The sequence below is a fragment of the Saccopteryx leptura genome, chromosome 3, assembly GCF_036850995.1.
Source record: "Saccopteryx leptura isolate mSacLep1 chromosome 3, mSacLep1_pri_phased_curated, whole genome shotgun sequence".
NCBI lineage: Eukaryota > Metazoa > Chordata > Mammalia > Chiroptera > Emballonuridae > Saccopteryx > Saccopteryx leptura.
The window spans coordinates 329227968-329250769 of NC_089505.1; the positions used below are offsets into that span (position 1 = coordinate 329227968).

The window sequence follows — 22802 nt, forward strand, 5'->3', positions numbered from 1 at the left end:
AAAGGCCATATATGATAAACCATCAGCCAACATCATTTTAAATGGCATAAAACTGAGGACTTTCTATCTTAAATCAGGAACAAGACAGGGTTGTCCACTCTCTCCACTCTTATTTAACGTGGTGCTAGAAGTTCTGGCCAGAGCAATCAGACAAGACAAAGAAATAAAAGGCATCCATATTGGAAAAGAAGAAGTAAAGGTATCACTTTTTGCTGATGATATGATCCTATACATCGAAAACCCGAAGGACTCCACAAAAAGATTATTAGAAACAATAAACCAATACAGTAAGGTCGCAGGATACAAAATTAACATACAGAAGTCCATAGCCTTTCTCTATGCCAACAATGAAATATTAGAAAACGAACTCAAAAAAATAATCCCCTTCACGATTGCAACAAAAAAAATAAAATACCTAGGAATAAACATAACAAAGAATGTAAAGGACCTATATAATGAAAATTACAAAGCATTGTTAAGGGAAATCGAAAAAGATACAATGAGATGGAAAAATATTCTTTGTTCTTGGATAGGAAGAATAAATATAATCAAAATGGCCATATTACCCAAAGCAATATACAAATTTAATGCAATTCCCATCAAAATCCCTATGAGATTTTTTAAAGAAATGGAACAAAAAATCATCAGATTTATATGGAACTATAAAAAACCCCGAATAGCCAAAACAATCCTAAGGAGAAAGAATGAAGCTGGGGGCATTACAATACCTGACTTTAAACTATATTATAGGGCCACAATAATCAAAACAGCATGGTATTGGCAGAAAAATAGACACTCAGACCAATGGAACAGAATAGAAAGCCCAGAAATAAAACCACATATATATGGTCAAATAATCTTTGATAAAGGGGCCAACAACACACAATGGAGAAAAGAAAGCCTCTTCAACAAATGGTGTTGGGAAAACTGGAAAGCCACATGCAAAAGAATGAAACTCGACTACAGCCTGTCCCCGTATACTAAAATTAATTCAAAATGGATCAAAGACCTAAATATAAGACCTGAAACAATAAAGTACATAGAAGAAGACATAGGTACTAAACTCATGGACCTGGGTTTTAAAGAACATTTTATGAACTTGACTCCAATGGCAAGAGAAGTGAAGGCAAAGATAAATGAATGGGACTACATCAGAATAAAAAGTTTTTGCTCAGCAAGAGAAACTGATATAAAAATAAACAGACAGCCAACTAAATGGGAAATGATATTTTCAAACAACAGCTCAGATAAGGGCCTAATTTCCAAAATTTACAAAGAACTCATAAAACTCAACAACAAACAAACAAACAATCCAATAAAAAAATGGGAAGAGGACATGAATAGACACTTCTCCCAGGAAGAGATACAAATGGCCAACAGATATATGAAAAAATGCTCAGCTTCATTAGTTATTAGGGAAATGCAAATCAAAACTACAATGAGATACCACCTCACCCCTGTTAGATTAGCTATGATCAACAAGACGGGTAATAGCAAATGTTGGAGAGGCTGTGGAGAAAAAGGAACCCTCATTCACTGTTGGTGGGACTGTAAAGTAGTACAACCATTATGGAGGAAAGTATGGTGGTTCCTCAAAAAACTGAAAATAGAACTACCTTATGACCCAGCAATCCCTCTACTGGGTATATACCCCAAAACCTCAGAAACACTGATACGTGAAGACACATGTAGCCCCATGTTCATTGCAGCACTGTTCACAGTGGCCAAGACATGGAAACAACCAAAAAGCCCTTCAATAGAAGACTGGATAAAGAAGATGTGGCACATATACACTATGGAATACTACTCAGCCATAAGAAACGATGACATCAGATCATTTACAGCAAAATGGTGGGATCTTGATAACATTATAAGGAGTGAAATAAGTAAATCAGAAAAAAACAAGAACTACATGATTCCATACATTGGTGGAACATAAAAATGAGACTAAGAGACATGGACAAGAGTGTGGTGGTTACCAGGGGTGGGGGGAGGGAGGACAGGGGGAGAGTTAGGGGGAGGGGGAGGGGCACAGAGAACTAGATAGAGGGTGGCGAAGGACAATCTGACTTTGGGCGAGGGGTATGCAACATAATTTAATGACAAAATAACCTAGACATGTTTTCTTTGAATATATGTACCCTGATTTATTAATGTCATCCCATTACCATTAATAAAAATTTATTTTTAAAAAAAAAAAAAAAAAAAAAAAAGGCTGTGTTATATTTACACATTGGAATACTATGTGGCCAAAAAAAAGAATGAAATCTTACCTTTTGTGACAGCATGGATGGACCTATAGGTTATTATGTTAGGTGAAATAAGCCACGCAGAGAAAGACAACTACCATATAATCTCACTTATCTGTAGAATCTAATGAACACAAGGAACAAAATAGAAACAGAGACAGGCTCACAGGGAACAAATGAATACCTGTCAGAGGGAAGGAGGAGTAGGAAGCTAGATCAAATAAGGTGAAGGGGCCCTGGCCGGTTGGCTCAGCGGTAGAGCGTCGGCCTGGCGTGCGGGGGACCCAGGTTCGATTCTGGGCCAGGGCACATAGGAGAAGCGCCCATTTGCTTCTCCACCCCCACCCCCTCCTTCCTCTCTGTCTCTCTCTTCCCCTCCCGCAGCCAAGGCTCCATTGGAGCAAAGATGGCCTGGGCGCTGGGGATGGCTCCTTGGCCTCTGCCCCAGGCGCTAGAGTGGCTCTGGTCGCAGCAGAGCGACGCCCCGAGGGGCAGAGCATCGCCCCCTGGTGGGCAGAGCATCGCCCCTGGTGGGCGTGCCGGGTGGATCCCGGTTGGGCGCATGCGGGAGTCTGTCTGACTGTCTCTCCCCATTTCCAGCTTCAGAAAAATACAAAAAACAAAAAAAAAAACAAAAAAAAAAACAAATAAGGTGAAGGGATGAGCCAAAAATATATACACATAGCACATATATACAAACAACAAAGTAGCAGTAGCCAGAGGGAAAGGGGTGGATGGCGGTAGGAGGGTGCAAAAGAGGAGAATTGGAGGTGGAAAGAGACTTTGCATGGGCCACAGGGGTATGGGGGACACGATGAGGTGTGTAGAGGGTTTTATATTGAGTGGGACACTTGAGAAACCATGTCAACCCAATAAATTAAAAATAATTCTTTTTTAATTTGCTTAAGCTACTTAACATGGAACAGCTACATTTGAACAGCTATATTGTTTATGCATAATCAATAGCAAATAAATACAATCTATCATCGTTCTTTATTTCCAAAATATGACAATGGGGAGGGGAGGAGAAAACTAAAATCGACAAAATAATAACTTAATTTAAATAAAATAATGTAATTTAAACTACCTCATTACCTCCAAATAAGACGTTTCTCAGAGCACTTGGGTTAAAGAATGGTAAATCCAGCACCTAGTACATGACAAGTTACCAGTAAGTCGTGCTGAATAAATGAGTAAATGAAGTTAATATAATTTTTTGCCTCTATTAGATCTCTCTTAAATCATTTTAAATAAATTGGAATTCATCTAATGTGATGCAAAAAAAAGATTGTGCTGTTTTTACAAAAATATACAAATATCATGTAGTAGTTCAGAAAAGTCTATAAATAGTCAGTAATAATTTAAGAAAATTCACTGAAAAATCATGGTATACTGCCTATAACCTGAAAAAGTAATTTCCAGTAATTTTAGAATATTATATCCAATGATTAACTGATCATAGACACACACTCTCCTTATTCCAAATAAGGAATAACATTGATTGACTACTTAAAGTAATTGATTTACACTTATATTTAACAACTTTGAAAAAAAAATCAAAATGGGAGAGAAAAAGAGAGAGGGGAAGAGCCAGAGGAAGAGAAAGAAACATTGCTCCTGATACAGTGGAAAGAGCATTGGAGAGGGAAGATAAAGGATTTGATTCCAGCCCCTCTGCTTTCTCAAAATGTGACACTTGGCCTCCCCATTCCCAGCTCCTCTTCTTTGAGATGATATGTCCTAGGAGAAAGTATAGCAGTGAAAAGACTTGAGGATGGTTGTACTGATTCATGCTTTGAAATGTCTGTTTTAAGATCAAAGAGCCCAGGTCTCAGAAGAAGGGTTTCTAGAACACATTTATTTCATATACTGGGTTGAGACTAAAAGAGTATAATTCAATATATATTTGTTCAACAATTACTACTCTATACATGAGTCATTTACTAAGAGTTAAAGGTTACATGACTTTCTATGACACATTAATACCTTCACATTGATACTAAAATAAGGACTATAATGTTTAATTTGTGTCAACTTAATTGGACTACAAGATGCCCAGACTTTTGCCCAAACACTATTCTAGGTGTGTTGGTGAGGGTGTTTCTGGATGAGATTAACATTTGTTGTAAACTGTGTAAAACAGACTTGTCTCCCTAAAGTTGAGTGGGCCTCACCAAGTCAGTTAAAGACCTGACCAAAAAAAAAGGACAAGGAAGAGAGGGAACTCTCCCTTCCTGATTATGTAAGCTGGGATATTGGTTTTTTGCTTGTTAGTTTGCTGTTTTTTCCCAGCCTTCAGATGCAGCCAGAAGGATCAGATCTTCTTTGGTCTTGAGCTTGCCAAGTTTTGGACCAGAATTTGTACTATTAGCTTTCCTGGGTCTGCAGCTTCTGGCCACATACATTGGGATTTAGCCTCCATGCTCACATGAACCAATTCTTTATTTAAAAAAAAAAAACACCATACTTTTTTGCTATTTGTCTTGTTTGTCTGAAGAAATCTGATCAAACTCCTTATCATTGTCAAAATGCCCTGCCTGACCTGATCCCTACATACACCTCCACCTATATCACATCTCATGCCAACCTCCTCCAATCCACCCTCATTGGTTTTCCTCCATTCCCTCACATATACCATGCTCCCTCTTTCATGAGATTTTCACTCACTACCTCATTTATTCACTGATAAACTCAATAATTATTGAGTTCCTTCTATGAGTCAAGGATCATGGGGCATGAGAAATATAAGCAAATATAGCAAAATGCCTAGTTTAATAGAGAATATATTCTAGCCATGGAAACCAGAAATAGCATATAAACAAATAGTTTAATTTTAGAGCATGATGTGCTTTAGAGGAAGCAAAACTGTGTGATGTGGTAATAAGTTGGTGATCAAAGAAAGGCTCACTCTGTAGGTACCTTTGAAGCAGAATTCCATATGATAAGAAGGGGTTGGTTAGGTGATGATCTGAGGAAGGTGTATTCTAGGCAGAGAAAATAATAACAAAACTGAGTCTGAACTGAGCTAGATATATGCTAAGACCAGAAAGATATGGTAATTATAACACAGTGTAACAGTGAGAGAAGGTAGATGGGTAGGCAATAATGAGATAGAACCTTAATAGTAGAACAAGAATTTAAATTTTTATTTTAAACATACTTAGTTCAGCCCTGACCGAATAAGAATCAACCAAGGAATGCATAAATAAGAGATACAACAAATTGGTGTGTGTGTGTGTGTGTGTGTGTGTGCACGCACACGCACATGATTGCTTTTTCTTTCTCTCTCTCTCTCTCTATCCCCTTCCTCTCTGAAATCAATTATTTTTAAAAAACTTTTAAACATAAATTTAATTTGTACTGTTCTTGAGTCTGTGAAGTCCAAAATCATATTACTGGCAAATTCAATGTTTGGTAAGAGACTCTTTCTCTTTGGTGGCCATCTTTTTAGTGTAACCTGGCAAATGAGCTGAGGATTTCTCTGGGGTCTCTTTTTATAAGATCATAAATCCCATTCACAAGGGGTCTGTTCTCATGATTTAAGCACATCCCAAAGGCCCTATGTCCTAATATCATCATCTCAGGGGTTAGGATTCAAACATATGAATTTGGGGGAGGCACAAACACTGGATCATTCAGCAGAGGCTTTGAAAGGATAGCATGATCTGGTCTACATTTTTTATTTTGCATTGCAGTGTGTAACTATGGCATGAAGAGACCAGTAAAAAGATTTGTAATAAAGATAAATGATAGCAGGTTGGATTATGGTGTTGTAGAAGAAATGAAGAAGGAATGATTCAGGGTATTTGTTTTGAAGGTGCAACTAACAAGAATTGCCTGTATGCCTGGGGAAGAGAAAGAATGACTCCTATGTCTGACTTAAACAATCAGCTGGAGGGTGGTACCATTTTCTGAGAAGTTGAAGTTGGGTAGAGCTAAAAATGGGGTTGGGGGAGGGCAATTTACCTAGTGTCCCACTCTCTGAACTGTTTTTCCCTTTCTCTTCACCTAGCTAACCCCTTCCCAATCATTGGGTTCCAGCTCTAATGTTACTTTCTCAAATGAAGTCCATTCCCTTGACAATGCAGTTCAGACCAAACTTGCACATGCTCTCTCGGTGCCATGTACTTTTTCTTAGTACCTCCATTATGTTGCAAAAGTGGTCACTAACATGTTGCCTCTGTTGTTTCTATAACCGAGGCCATACTAGCTCATCCAGCCACCAGAAGACCCACCAGTTGACCAAAAAGGTATGAAAGAACCAAATGTAGCAGACCCAAAGTAAAGGCATCACCCAGCCCACTCATAGAATCCTGAGTTAGCTAAAGGATCGTTGTATGCCACAAGGTTTTGTGGTGGTCTGTTATACAGCAAAAGTTGATACAATAGCACATATTCACATTTGCAATTTTACACATATTTGTTTGATTAGTGTCTATTCCTCCAAGAGACTGTGAGCTTTATAAAAGCAAAGACTCTCCCAATGTTTAGAGCCAGGCATAATATCTGTGATACACCAGGCATTCAGTAGATAACTTGCTGAATGAGCAGAAGGGGAGAGGAGAGGTATATATCGTAACATGTAACAAGAGCTCAGAGTGTAGACTACTAGAGACAGTAGTACAAAATCAACAAAATATAGCGCAGAGGAAGGGGTCCTATGGCTGTCTGGAAAAGGGAAGTGTGAGAGTTGTCAAGGGAGGTTTCTTGAGAGAGATAAAGCTGGAATAGTCCTAAAGGTGTTTACTTGGAAGAGCAGCACAAACAAGGCCAAAAGGGCCAAAAACACAAAATAGGGTGTTTAAAGCAGTGTTTTTCAACCAGTGTGCCATGAGACATGGTCGGGTGTGCTGTGGGGAAATTAAACATGGGTCCCCAAACTATGGCCCGCGTGCCGGATACAACCCGCGGAGGCTTCTATTTATCCGACCCACCACCAGCCACCTCCATCCAAACATAAACATTCCCCTCACAATCCCTCCACGTTCACTGACCAATCACCTTCTAGGATTCATCCCAACCACTAGTGATGAACCAATAGTAGGCCGCCTCTCATCCACACCCAGGAAGGTCCCTGCTCGGGCTGCCACACACTTGTCATTGTGTGGCCGCTGTGAGCAGTTGAAGCTGCTACTCCTCCCCATGGTCCCGATTTCTAATCCTGGTCAGGACTGGAGGTAAATGTTGCCACCACTAGATGAAGCCTCAGCCTCAGCTGGTTATGTCTATCCTGATGGTGTATATAGATATTTGTCCTTTTTCTTTTTAAAAGAGGCCCCCACAGAGGGTGATATACAATGCATCACAATGCATCACAATGTTACCTAACTTTAAAGCTAAAGTTTGCTGATCTTCCTTTGGACAGTTTTTGGTTATCTGTTGCCAAGGAGTTCCCCATTCTGGCCAACAAAGCTATTTTGACATTGCTCCCATTTTCAACCACATATCTATGTGAGCTGAGCTTCTCAAGCTTGACTGCGATAAAAACTAAAAACAGAGAGAGACTGAGAACTGTTGAGGAAGAGCTTCGTGTGTGTCTTTCTACCATTCCTGCCAGGATATCCCTTTTGTGTTCATTGAAACAGGCCCAGGTTTCACATTAAGTGAGTATAAATACATTTAGAAACTATATTATTAACTATATGTATAATATGTACTGTGTTAGAGTGTCATTTTGGTAGGTGGTGTGCTCCAGGATTTTGTAAATGTAAAAAATGTGCCACGGCTCAAAAAAGGTTGAAAATCACTGGTTTAAAGGTTTAAAAAAAAATCTTCTGTTCTGTTGTTTATCTTAGGATATTGTTACAGTTTAAGTATCTCTCTCCTGGCTGAGGCGGGGGAAGGGGGTGTGTAAGGGGGGGTCTCATTATCTTTAAATTATTCCCAGTGTCCAAAACAACTTTTTCATTAAATTTTTAAATTTATTGTGTTAACATGGATTCAAGTGTCCCACTCAATGTAACACCCTCACCCCCCAACAATGTGCCCCCGTTACACCCTTTTGCCCCCCTCATCTTGACTCCCTCCCCCTTTCCCTCTGCGATTTGCTGTCTTGTTATCTGTACCTATTTATATATATATAATTTCACTAATCCCTTCACCTTCTCTGATCCCATCCCCTCATCCCTCTTCCCTCTGACTGCTGTCCCTCTGCTCCCCCTCACCCTGCCTCTGCCCCTATACTGTTCCTCACCGTGTTCATTAGATTCCACATACAACTGAGATCATATGATATTTGTCTTTCTCTGCCTGGCTTATTTCACTTAGCGTAATAATCTCTAGGTCCATCCATGCCACTGCAAAAGGTAAGATTTCCTTCTTTTTCACAGCTGTATAGTATTCCATTGTGTATATGTACCACAGTTTTCTATCCACTCGTCCACTGATGGACACTTGAGCTGTTTCCAGATCTTGGCTATTGTTAAACAATGCTGTAATAAATATGAGGGTGGATATCTTCTTTTGAATCAGTGTTCTGGGATTCTTGGGATATATTTCTAAAAGTGGGATAGCTGGGTCAAAAGGCAGTTCCATTTTTACTTTTTTGAGGGAATGCCATATTGTTTCCCACAGTGGCTGCACAAGTTTGCATTGTAGGAGGGTTCCCTACAGTGTAGGAGGGTTCCTTTTTAGCCACACCCTCACCAGCACTTACTGTGTATTGGTTCTAACAGGTATGAGGCGGTATCTCATTGTGGTTTTAATTTGCATTTATCTGATGATAAGTGACATTGAACATTTTTTCATATGCCTATTGGCCATGTGTATGTCCTCTTTGGAGAAGTGTCTATTCAGTTCTTTTGCCCATTTCTTAATTGGGTTGTTTAGCTTCCTGATGTTGCGTTTTAGAAGTTCTTTATAAATTTTGGTTATTAACCCCTTATCAGATGTATGGGCAAATATGTTCGCCCATTGTGTGTGTTGTCTTTTTATCTTGTTAATGGTGTCCTTTGCTGTGCAAAAGCTTTTTAGTTTGATATAGTCCCATTTGTTTATTTTGTCCTTTATTTCACTTGCCTGTGGAGATATATCAGCAAAAATATTGCTACGAGAGATATCGAAGAGTTTACTGCCTATGTTTTCTTCCAAGATGTTTATAGTTTCACAACTTACATTTAAGTCTTTTATCCATTTTGAGTTTATTTTTGTGAATAGTGTAAGTTGGTGGTCTAGTTTCATTTTTTTCCCCATGTACCTGTCCAATTTTCCCAACACCATTTGTTAAAGAGACTGTCCTTACTCCCTTGTATACTCTTGCCTCCTTTGTCAAATATCAATTACCCGTAAAGGCGTGGGTTTATTTCTGGGTTCTCTGTTCTGTTGATCTATATGCCTGTTCTTATGCTAATACCAAGCTCTCTTCCAACACATTTTTTTTCCCACAAAATAGGAACTCAATAAACATTTGCCAAATAAATGAGAAATTAAAGATGACGCAGCAAGCATTGCTCTTTCCAAAGGCAGGTTCCAAGAGGCTGCATTTTCAGACTCAACACGGAGACTCAGAGAAGTTGAACATATATCCTAAGGCTAAATGTCACATAAGCAGAAACCGGACACCACTGGCCTTTAGTTTTGCGTTTCTGATGGGTTGGCTTGGAATTTTCCTCCTTTGCTTACAGTCGGACTTGCAGAGACTGGAGACACGCTAGATTAGCTCTGCTCTTCAGGATGATGAAAAGCCCAGCTTCCGGAACCCGCGTGGAGATGCAGATACAGGATCCGCGGGATGAGGTGGCGGCCACAGCCCTCCGCGGGTCCAGGCCACTCCGCCCTCCCGGCGCCCTCCCTGGCACAACTCCGGCATTAAACGCGGGGGCGCGCGCGCCGCGTTGCCGTAGAAACGCCGGGAAGACGCGGCCACGCGCGGGCGGGCTCTCGGGCTCCAGCGGCGGAGGCTCGCCCGTGTGGGCCATCGCACGCCGGGCACTCAAAGCCTGGTCGTTGAGCCCCAGTCCGCGGTCTCTGTGGTGCGTGGGACAAGATGTTGAGGCGCAGCTTGGAGAACCGGTAACAGCCCCGGGGCCCCTCCGCTGCCCAGGGTGCCACACGCGCGAGGGCTTGGTGGGAGGAAGGGGAACCTCTGTACTGGGACCCAATTCTACCCCAGGTCGGCCGCTGGGCCCTCCCCGCTGCGCTCCGGGGCCTAGCTCCCCGGGCTGCGGCGAGCCCCGGGGACAGCCGGGCGCCCAGGCGGAGCAGCCCTCGCAGCCCTCGCAGCCGCCACCCCGCAGGGAGCGGCCGCGGGAGCCGGGCCTCTGTGTGCGCCTACAGTGTCGGGATAGGAAGGCAGGGCCGAATGGGGACTTAGAGGAGGGAAATCTGCCTCCGGAGAAGCTGCAAAAAAGCCCCGGAAATGATTGCCTATCAAATTAGCGTGAAGATGAAGCCATCTTGATCCTAACATGATTTCTTTTTGTGTCGCCTTTTTTTTCTAGGGACGCTCAAACCAGACAACTGCAAAATGCTGTCACAAATGTGGAGAAGCATTTTGGAGAGCTGTGCCAAATATTTGCTGCTTATGTGCGGAAAACTGCCAGACTTCGAGACAAAGCGGACCTCCTGGTGAATGAAATAAACGAGTATGCCAATACAGAGACCCCAAATTTAAAGCAGGGCCTGAAAAACTTTGCTGATGAGTTTGCCAAACTTCAGGATTATCGACAAGCAGAGGTATGAAGTGAAGTCACAGCGTCATTTTTATGAATGAGCCCTGAAGTAGTGGATGAAGGATCCATGAAGACTCACTCGTAATCTGCAGTAGTGAACACACACTTGATATACCTACCTTTTCGTGTCTGTAACACTGTGTGAGTCCATTAAAGGGAAGCTGCCTGTGATTTTACCGTTTTCAAACTAAACTTCAGGGTGTCTTGAAGTCTTGAATTTCCCCATTTCATTTTCCAACTTTTGGCCAAGGGGTGGCTGTTTACAGGGGGGTCTTAAACGTAGTGCTCATGGGGAAGAAAAGGAGCGTGACTTGTGTCTTGTGGTCAGTCAGGTAAGTATAATGTATGTCTGGAGATGGAAGCTGTTGGGAATGGTCATGTGAATGGATATGTAATAAAATGGACAAGAGATCTTTGCTGTGTCTGTGCTCAGGGGAATTGACCAATGTTTCCCTGGGGGTGAGGGAGAAGTACTGATTTATATTGTGGATGCAAACCGGTAGTGAGACTTTGTAGAAATTTTTTTGCTTGGGCAGGTGTGGGGGAAAGTGGAGGTGTACTTGTTTTTATTCCAAAAGCCCATTTTTTCCTTTAATACCTCATTATATTTATTTTAGGTTTCAAAATAGGTTAACTTGTCAGAAGTTGCCCAGTTAAAGCTGCATTGTTTCTGTGGCACTTTTCTCATCAGTTATTTTGGTCCTTTTTCTAGAGCCTAAAACAGAAATTTCAATTATTTTTAAAAAAAAAACAACCATATACAAGCAAAATAAGTATATGGTCTTTGAACCTATAATTGCTATTCATACAGAAAAATGAGTAGTAATTACATTTGAGTGCACTCTTTTTGGGAAGCTTGAGTTTTTGTCATATATTCCTTCTGTAATAAACAAGCAACTCTCAGTTTTACGTAATTGGTGACTTACTATTTCAGAAATAATCTATACTCACAGATAACCCTAAAAATCCCATATTAGCCAAAGATTGCAGTGTCCCTTTCTAGAAAATCTTTATGCTAGTTATCAAATAGCAAAGTGAATTGATTCACTTTTGTTCTCCTTTTTATTCCCTTGCTTACCAAATGGTGGAGGTGCTAAAGAACGAAAGGTAGGCAACAAAAAGGAGAACAGAAAAGACTTGGATAACTCTTACACTGAGTAATCAGTGTATGGATTATTCAAAACAGTATAGACTAAACTATTCTGAATATTCATGGTTTTGACTTTAGGATTCCTAATATTCAAATGCTCAAGGAGAACTTGATTTTCTGTGTTCTCCTAAAATCTTTTAAAATAAAATATTCAGATACATGTTATTTATAGAAGCTAAAGAAAAATCAATATGAAATGTATTCACTATCTAAAATATCATCAAAAAAGCCCTTTTTCTGCCACAAGAATAATACATGCTTCTTAAACAGTGAAATATATATCTTATATTACCTATCCTAAAAAAGAATATTTTAATGTCTGAGTTATTTATTTATTTAGGCAAGAGACAGAGACACACACAGGAAGGCAGAGAGATGAGAAACATCAACGCTTAGTTGCAGTACTTTAGTTGTTCACTGATTGCTTCTTATACGTGCCTTGACCAGGGGCTCCAGCCGAGCCAGTAACCCCTTGCTCAAGCTGGCAACCTCAGGGTTTCAAACCTGGGTCCTCAGCATCCCAGGTCAAGGTTCTGTCCACTGTGCCACCACTGGTCAAACCTATATACTTGCATTTTTAAAATCAGTTTTTCAGTGTCTTCCACTAATGCTGTTAGTAAAAGAATTATCCAATATGTAATAAAAATTGTAATGTTTCAAAAAACTTTATTTCTAAATAAAAGTGAGATCAACCATACAGAGTGACAGCTCAGGAACACTTGGGACTATTTATCTTGCTTTATAAGCTTTGATAATTTATGAATGGCTTCCTAGAAAAAAAATTCAACTAATACAATGATCTGTAAGCTTTCTTGATTTTAAGGATTGTGTTGCTTTAAATGTTTCTAATGTGTTGTATCTTTCAGCTGTGCTTTTCTTGTCTCTAAATCTGGGCTACTACATGTTAGAGATTATATGTATAAAGTACCCAACACTGTGCTAAACACACTCAAAGTGGAAACTGTTAAAATTTGAGATGTCTTAAAATTTACCCGAAAGCCACTTTGAGATACAAAAGTAATACAGAGATGGTGGTATGGTAAGAATGAGCTCCTTAGAAACCTGAGATATTTTCTTAACATATTACTCCGAGAGCTTTTCTGCTTTGTTACTGTACAGCTTAACAGTTTTTAATGTGTTTAAGTTGAGATTCTGAGTCTTATCAATTTAACTGTGACATTTTAAATTTTTTTAATTTAATTAGTCTGTGTAGTAATTATGTTCAGGTTAAACAACACAGCTTTTATTTCAGAATTAAAATCTGTTTCTTTTCAGTTATATTTTATAATAATTTTCAATAGGTTGAAAGACTTGAAGCCAAAGTAGTTGAACCATTGAAAGCTTATGGAACCATTGTAAAAATGAAACGAGTAAGTAGTTCATTATTTTTCTATTATTAGGTATTCTGGCAAAGAGTATAAGATTTCCAATAATTGTTCTTTTAATAAAAAGTTCAAAGTATTGTTTAGTCATTTTTTCACACACTCTGAAGAGTCATTTCTTGAACTTTGAGAATTATGAAATATTTTTAGTGAGCTCACTAAGTATATTATATTACTGTAGCAACATAAAGTATTATTTTGTTTATTATGGACACTTTAAATATATAGTCATGAATATATGAACAGAACTTATTTTACTAAATATGTTTATACTTTTTATTTTAAAGCAGGTAATAACATTAGACTAAAAATGAGTGTGACAAAGTTCTATTTTTTTATTGAGCTATAATTGACATTAGTTTCAAGTATACAACAATGATTTGATAATTACATATATTGTGAAATAATCACAATAGGTCTAGTTAATATCTGTCACCATACGTAATTAAAAAATTATTTTTGTGAAGAGGGCTTTAAGATCTACTCTCTTAGCAACTTTCAGATATACAGTACAGTACCGTTAACTAGTCAACATGCTGTATATTACATCTTCAGAGTTCTATTTTTTTAAATCAACTTGTGGTGTAATATACATGTCATAAAATTCTTCCATTTTAAGTCTTCATTGAGTTTTGACAAATGTGTTTATACATGTTTATATATTACCGCCACAATCAAAATTACATATATTTATTTGTATTTACATGGTTACAGTTTTGTATTGAAATTATGTGTGATTATTTTGAGAGGATATTAAAGAAACATATATGTGTACATTATCACACAAAGATACTAATTATGCAGTAGTAATTCCAGTGGTAATGATGTCTGGATCAAACAAAACCATTCTCCCAGTCTTAATTTTTTTATTATTATTTATTGGTCTGAGAGAGCGAAAAACATCAGTTTGTTGTCCACTTAATTTATGCATTCATTGGTTGATTCTTGTATGTGCCCTGACCCAGGATTGAACCCTCAATCTTGATGGTATCGAGATGACACTCTATCCAACTGAGCCCCCCAGCCAGGGCCTCCATACTCCCATTCTCAAAACAGAGTGTGTGTATTTTATTTCTAAAATGATAGATTATTATTAACAAAAAAACAAAAAAAAAACCTTTTTGCAGGACGACCTCAAAGCAACATTAACAGCAAGGAATCGAGAAGCTAAACAGTTAACTCAGTTAGAAAGAACACGTCAGCGAAACCCATCTGACCGACATGTTATTGTATCCTTTGAATTTTGATCTTTAAAAAATTTTTGTAAGGTATGCAGTACAAAAGTAAATACATATGGAAATTATGCATTCTACTTTTAAATGTGTGTGTAGAGAATTGTAATATTAAGGTTGGAAAGAAACATGCATTTATGAATTCTCGCTATAGAAATTAGATCATTCTAAAGAAAATACACCACCTAAGTTAGTCCCCTTTTATTGTTTTTCACACTAGATATTTTAAAAATTACTCATAACTGTAGATGTTTTTATAAAGAGTAAGTTCAAAAGTCTGATTTTTTCACATGATAATGACTAAGTATTTAGTATAGAATTAAAGATCTATCATTGTAATTTAGCAGTGCCGTTTGCCCTGCTTTTAAGAAAAGGAAAAACTTGTTTTCACCAGTATAATTCCCTTTATCTTAAAAAACAAAACAAAACAAAAAAGAAAACCACAATTATGACTTCCACCCACAATCCTGAGTAGATTCAAGAGTGTAATTGATGTCCACAGCTGGACACAAGGTGATCTAGATGGGAGTGTCTACTGTAACAAAGTTCTTTCTGTTAAGAAAGACTTTCTTAAACTCTGCCTTGGTCCTGACTAAACAAAAGAATAGAAAATAATGCCTAGCTAATTCTAACTGCCAGCAATTGGGATAGGAGCAATTGTGTAGAAAGTAGTACTAACTTATCCCACTGCCTCTTTTCCCCATTCCTTATGTCTCCTTCCTACTTCCTTAAGGTTTTTACTGCCCATCTCAGCCAGAAACCACATGAGGAGTGGCTCCTTGGAGCCATTTGGGGTTCCAGAACACCTCCATGCCTGAGGGGAATGAATCCCTTGAGCAGTGATTTGGGGCTCCACCCATTGCCTGGTCCTTCTTTGTACCAAAGGTACATATGCCCAACCTTGTAATACACAAAAAATGGGCAGCCACAGGGCTGGGACTACCCATTGGCAGCTGGGACAGAAACATGTAGATAGTACTTGAGGCTTAAGATCTAAAAACTAGAGATTATAAAGTCTAGGTTTTAAGTAAGTCAGACAAACCAGAGAATGCTGGAAAATTTATGACTGACGGACTGAGGCAGAGGCCAGAGAGTGTCACTAGTTTTTTTGTTTTGTTTTAATTTTTAATTAAGCCAGAGATTTTGTTGTTTTGTATATAGAAGAGTACATAAAGTCAGAAAAAATGTCACACCTGGAATTTTGAATGGTTGGCAAGGTTGAATGAGGGGTATTAGTATCAACACTCAGTATGAAAATAAATCTGTTCCTAAAACAAAGACGTTACTGACTTAGATGCTGTTCTTTCAATACTACTGTGGAGGAAGTAGTCTTGTACTGTAAATGAAGCAGGTCTGCAGATTCACAAGGGGAGAAAAATTCAACAACTGAATTTTGCTATAGGTGAATTGCTGTGCTCACTGGAAAGATTTGTGAATCCAGTGGACTTTGACAACCTAAGACAAGAAAATAAAGGACAATCTACATATAAATGTATTTGATATAAATGCAAATATTAATATTTTTAATCATAGCATCATAGAATATTAACCAGGATAGGTCTTTAAAATTCATCAGGCTATTATTCAAAAGAAGCACATTAAAGTTCAATATGTAAAATAAAATGGAGTACTGGTACAAGAGGGTAAGGTAAAGAATCCGGGGGCTGTGCCTGCTTACCTTACCTCCCAAGACCCCCCATGGCTTGTGAACAGGCTTCCTGTAACACAATTTGAAAATCACCAAGCTGGCTCACCCTTTTATAAGCTGTTTTACACTCGTGACTACTTTTATTACATATACCGATATTCATAAAGTCATAAAGTACTTTAATCAAAACCATTTCCTACTCAAATTAGTCCATTATAGTTTGAGGAATTTTCAACAAAAGGAATAAACAGACATCTATGTCCTCTTTGTTAAAAATAGCTGCATAATTTGGGGAAGATGCTGTGCTGGAATAAAAAGATTTGAGACGTAAAGAAATGAAGAGTACTTGCTGCAGGGTGGTAGACTTAAGATACCTACGTTAAGGCTTCTGCTTCCCCATTATTCCTCGTTTAGCCAAATCTACCTACCCTTCCAAAATTTAAAATGAAACCATAAATGGGGAGGGGAAAGACAGAAGTCAAAAGGAAAAATTCACAAGAACTGCCTGAGTCACGTGTAATAAATGGTATTAAGAAATTAATCTGCTTGAAACTCATTAATAAAAGGTTAACATGCATCAAAGAACTAAAAATTTTTTCATACTAATGAATATTTAAAGGAGCTCTATTTTACTTTTGAATTTCATTTGATGAAGTTATATTTTTTAAAATCCCAAGGCAGTAATTACAGAATTGTGTTTTACTACTAGTTATGATTAAAGTTAAAAGTTTGTATGGTTTTAAAAAACTTTACATCCTACATGGCAAACATACACACTGACACAAAGGGATAAATGAATATATTTTTAAATGCTTACTATCTTGAAACTGAATTAACCTAAGTGTAAGAGTAAATAACTAATATATAGTTACAATTAATGTATAATCTAATTGTAAGAGTATATAATTTTTTAAGAGTATATGATTTTAATTTATTGAAAAAAATTGTTCTCTTTGAAATGTATTTTTTCCTTTATAAAAAATTTCAGTCACAGGTGGGTAATAAAGTGGTGTGTCAAGATGGATCCTTAGAGTAAACCATTTTACTTATTTCAATTTTATACATTTTCTTGAAAAAGAAAGCAAGGGCTAAATGTCAGAATATTATGTGTCAAAAATGTTGCTGACATGCAAATTTCTCCCATGAGTTAACTGTTAAATGATGATATATGGGATACTTTTGAGCAAATACAATAGGCAGTCCCCAGGTTACAAATAAAATAATTTCTATAGGTTTGTTCCTAAGTTGAATTTGTATGTAAGTTGGAACAGGTACATTTACCTGTTAAATACAACTTGGACAGATGTTTGTCTTAATGTAGTAATTATTTTTACCTCTCTGTGTATATAAATACTTATAACCTACAGAACCTATCTCATTTGTAACCTGGAGACTGCCTAATATTACCATAGGAGATAAAACTTTACTATTAAGAATTGAACCAGAAAATTGGCCAGTCTTTTACGACCTATGTGTTACTGTTTAACAAAAAAAAAAAATCTTAAATATTTTTGGGTAACTTGTCCTAAAAGAAGAGTTGCTTTTTTTTATTTTTAAGGGGAATACATGATTAGATTGGAAATGTTCTGCATTTTACAGTACTGTAGCCACTAGCTATAAATAGCTATTGAACTCTTGAAATGTAACTAAGAGTAACTGAGAGACAAGATTTAAATTTTTCATTTAATTTTAATTAATTTACGTATAAATAGCTGCATATGGCAAGTGCTACCATTGACTGTAAAGCACACAGATCTAGATAGTATGAGTACTTATTAGAGTATATGAAGTAAAGCATTAGACTTGTCATCTAATTTTTTAGTTATTGGTATATATACATTTCTTATAATAAGCATTAACTAAATAGTAACAATGTAATATTGTTAGCTTTTAAGAATATACAAATAGCTCTGGCTGGTTGTCTTAGTGGTAGAACATCCACCCACTGGTATGTAGATATCCCAGGTTCAATTTCCAATCAGGGCACATAGGAGAAGCAACCATCTGCTTTTCCACCCCTCCCCCTTTGTGTGTGTGTGTGTGTGTGTGTGTGTGTGTGTGTGTGTGTTTCTCTCTCTCTCTCTCTCTCTCTCTCTCTCTTTCTTTTTCTCTGTTCCCCTCCCTGCAGCCATGGTTCAATTGGTTCCAGCAAGTTGGCCCCAGGCATTGAGGATGGCTCTGTGGCCTCCACCTCAGGACCTAAAAATAGCTTGGCTGCCGAGCAACAGAGCAACAGCCCCAGATGGGCAGAACATCTCCCCATAGGGAGTTTGGCAGGTGGATCCCTGTCTGGGCGCATGTGGGAGTCTGTCTCTCTGCTTCTCCTCCTCTCTTAAAAAAAAAAAAAAAGAAGAAGAATATACAAATAGAAACTCAATGCTAAAATAAGTATTTGTAGTGATATTCTGCTCTACCTGATTAGAATATTACAGAATTAGAAACATTTAATGCATTTGGAGAACTAGAAATTTGAAAATAATTAAATCACAGGCCCTTTGTTTTTTGGGGAGAGAAATGATGAGAAAAAGAATAGTATGATGTACAGTGCTATACAACAAAGTGATATAGGTGAAAGTGATAAAGTAGAAAAATACAGACAATTGTTTAAATCATCCAAGGGTGATATAGGGAAAAAATTATTTTGTAAAAAGAAAGGGAGAAGTTTTTTCTTTTTTTGAGATTATGAGTCATGACACTTAATAGATTTTCTTTATTCTGCATGTGATTATTATATAGATCATTTTATATGGCAAGGAAATTATCCAACATTTATACTGTTATGCCAAAAAGCCAATTCTGCAATGGTAGCATTTATAAATAGACTCAAATTTCTGATTTAATTTCTTTCATATCTTTTGTTGACCAATACTTTTGTAGGCAGAAACTGAATTACAGAGAGCTACTATGGATGCCACCCGAACAACTCGTCATCTGGAAGAAACTATTGACAATTTTGAAAAGCAGAAAATAAAGGATATAAAGGTAATAAAGTAACTGTTAAGGTTCAAAACATGCTTTTAAATCTTTATATATTATTTAAGTTTATGAAAAATTTAAATTATTCTGATTTTTTGTTTTTCAATTACAGTTGACAATGTTTTTTATATTAGTTTCAGATATACAGCATAGTGGTATAACTTACAAAGTGATCCCCCCAGTCAATTTTGCATCCGTCTGATACTCTTATTGACTACATTCCCTAAGCTGTACTTTAAATCTCCATGATTATTTTGTAAGTACCAGTTTGTACTCCTTAAAACCTTCACCTTTTTCACCCACTCCTCCCCTTGCAGTATTGCAAATTGGTGCAGCCACAATGGAAAACATTACAGTGTTCTCAAAAAAATAAAAATGACCCAGCAGTTCTATTACCGGGTACTTATCTTAATAAATCCAAAACATGAATTCAAAAATATATATGAACCCCTATTTTCATTGCAGCATTGTTTACAGTAGCTAAGAAATGTAAGCAACCTTAATGCCCATCCATAGGTGATTGTATAAAAAAGAATGTGGTACATACATATAGTGGAATAGTACTCAGCCATAAAAAGGAATGAAGGCTACTCATTTACAAACACATGGATAGATCTAGAGGGTATTATACAGAGTGAAATAAGTCAGACAGAAAAAGAGAAATACCATATGATCTCACTTAAATCTGGAATGTAAAGAACAAAATAACCAAAACAGAAACAGACTCATAGATACAAAGAATAAATTACTCTGATATTTTTAGCCCATAGTCTGAGTGAAAAAATACTATAAAAACATATTAAATGTTATTTTCTTATGGAAAAGAAAATGGTATAAAGCCCTGGCCAGTTGGCTCAGTGGTTAACGTTGGCCTGGCATGTGGAAGTCGTGGGTTTGATTTCCGGTCAGGGCACACTGGAGAAGCACCCATCTGCTTCTCCACCCTTCCCACTGTCCTTTCTCTCTATCTCTCTCTTCCCCTCCCACAGCCAAGGCTCCATTGGAGCAAAGTTGGCCCAGGCACTGAGGATGGCTCTGTGGCCTCCACCTCAGGTACTAGAATGGCTCCGGTTGCAACGGGAGCAACGACCCAGATGGGCAGAGAATCACTCGCAAGTGGGCTTGCTAGCTGAATCCTGTTTGGGAAAATGCAGGAGTCTGTCTCTCTGCCTCCCTGCTTCTCACTTTAGAAAAATAAAAATAAAATTGAAAAATTTTTAAAATGGTGTAAAGGTGCTACATCCAACCAGAGGCCAGATATTCAACTTTTTATCACAAATACTGTTTAGTCAAAAGGAACTAACAGCCTGACTGGTGGTGGCACAGTGGATAAAGCATTGACCCAGGACACTGAGGGCCCTAGTTCAAAACCCCAAGGTTACTGGTTAGAGCGTGGGCTTGTTGGCTTGAGAGCTGGGCATGCCAGTTTGAGCGTGGGGCATTGGCATGAGCATGGGATCATCAATATGATTCCAAGGTTGCCGGCTTGAGCCCAAAGCCACAGGCTTGAGCATAAGGCTGCTGGTTTGAGCAAGGGGTCCCTGGCTCAGTTGAGTTCTCCAGTCCAGGCACACTAGAGAAGCAATCATTAAATAACTAAACTAAAGCAAATATGAGTTGATGCTTCTCATCTCTCTTAAAAAACAAATGGAACTAACATTTATTATGTTTTTATGTATCAGGTGCTGTTCCAGTACTTTATATAAATTATTTTTTATCTTTACAGCTACCCCTTGAGAATGAGATGGCATTATCTATATTATACAAAAAAATTAAGCAGAGCTGTAAAGTAACTTATCCAAAGTATCACAGCCAAAATTTGAACTATGTTTATAAAAATCTGTGCTTCCCATTATAATGCAAATATACTATTAATTTTTTTAACATAATGCTAATAACTACATATTATCAAGTAAATTAATAGGGCAAAAATAGCTAACCATGTAAACTTGGGTCCACCATGATAAGGTGTTAGAAGAATTGCTTTACTTTATAGCACATCAGTAGATAGAAAGCCTTTAGGATCATGGACACCAGGTCTTTTTCTAGGCATCAGTGGGAAGATTTCAAGGATTGCTTATGACCACATTATGTCCTTTAAGACAAGTCATCTGAGGATGCATTTTGGCTTACTGCAGATTTTCCTGTAATAAGCTTTTTAAAAAAGTATTTTTGTCATTTTTCAACTGTTAGCAAAGAAAACATTGTTTTCAAAAGTTTTGTTCTTATTAACAGGCCACTTAATTATATCATTCCTCTCTACAGTCCATGAAACAAAATCCATTTATTTGCACCTTTAATTTCTTTTAAGTCTCCCTGCCAGTTTCAAAGGACTTTAGAACGTTTTTCGAATAACTAGGCTCAAAGGTCTCCCATTTGGTCCTGAAAACCAAAAAAAATGATTTAAACCTGTCAGTTCAGTCTGCATTCTTCTATGTAATGGTGGCTTGCTACACATGAGAAGAATCTCAGGAAGATGCCGAGACAAACATCTTTACTGAGGTGGGAGTGAATGAGCAGGATATATATTCTAGTTTAACCTGAAAAATGTGAATGGAGACTTGTGAAATATGTGTGATTCCACTGCCACTCAAGGGCTTCTTGAGCGATGGGACTCAAGAAGAGTGATTCCTCACTCTCACCAGTGTTCCTCAGGCCTACAGAATTTCCTTTTACACATGGCAATCCTGTCTCTCCTCACTTCACTGTTCCACCTGCATGCTGACTGTTTCTACGGGTGCTGAGCACCACCAATTACAAAACTAAGGCAGAGTGAGTGAGTGCGGAATTCCCAACTACAATTCCTAATACCTGGGATTTCCTGAAGCCACAGGACACGGATTGAGGGCCTGCACAGTGAAAGGTATACAAAGAAAGTGGCTTCCAGGTTCCTCTCTGCCTTTGCGTCATTCCCCTGAAAGATAGGTCTCCTGGTGGTCACAAAAAAGGGAAGATAGGAAGACACCCACTTTTAAAAAATTGAGATATGACTCATTACCATACACTCACCCATTTAAAAAGTGGTTTCTCATGTGTTCAAATATGCGCAACCACCACCACTCAGTGATAGACCATTTTCACATTTTTATCATCTTCCGAGTAAAACGTAGTACACTTTTGCTTTTACCTCCCTGCTCCCCCCACACCCATACCCCAGCCCTAAGCAACCACCTCTACTCTCCTGTCTTTGTGAATTTGCCTATTCTGGACATTTCATGAGTGGAATCCTAAAATACATGATTTTTGTAACTGGTTTCCTTCATTTAGCATAATGCTTTCAAAGCTCATCCATGTTACAGCGTATGTTGGTACTTTATTCCTTTTTACAACTAATATTCCACTGTATGGATATTGCTACATTTTACTTACTCACTTTTTAGGTGATGGACATTTGGGTTGTTTCTACCTCTTGGCTATTATGGTTAATGATATTCATGTACAGGTTTTTCATGGACATATATTTTTATTTCTCTTAGGTATATACCTAGTTGAATTG

General features: G+C 37.9%; 1 protein-coding gene across 2 annotated transcripts in view; it reads left to right on the plus strand.

Annotated features, from left to right (window-relative positions):
* The first annotated feature begins 10002 nt into the window (after positions 1-10002).
* The window catches only part of CIBAR1 (CBY1 interacting BAR domain containing 1), a 30918-nt gene continuing 18118 nt past the window's right edge, over positions 10003-22802 (plus strand). Inside the window, exons 1-6 of one of the 2 annotated variants that reach the window (XM_066379119.1) lie at positions 10003-10259; positions 10688-10922; positions 13370-13438; positions 14578-14679; positions 17319-17324; positions 19208-19312. In XM_066379119.1, coding sequence (XP_066235216.1) covers positions 10234-10259; positions 10688-10922; positions 13370-13438; positions 14578-14679; positions 17319-17324; positions 19208-19312 — 543 coding nt within the window. In that variant the 5' untranslated portion in view covers positions 10003-10233. The remainder of the gene's footprint in view (positions 10260-10687; positions 10923-13369; positions 13439-14577; positions 14680-17318; positions 17325-19207; positions 19313-22802) is intronic. The other variant, XM_066379118.1, reaches the window with a different exon arrangement.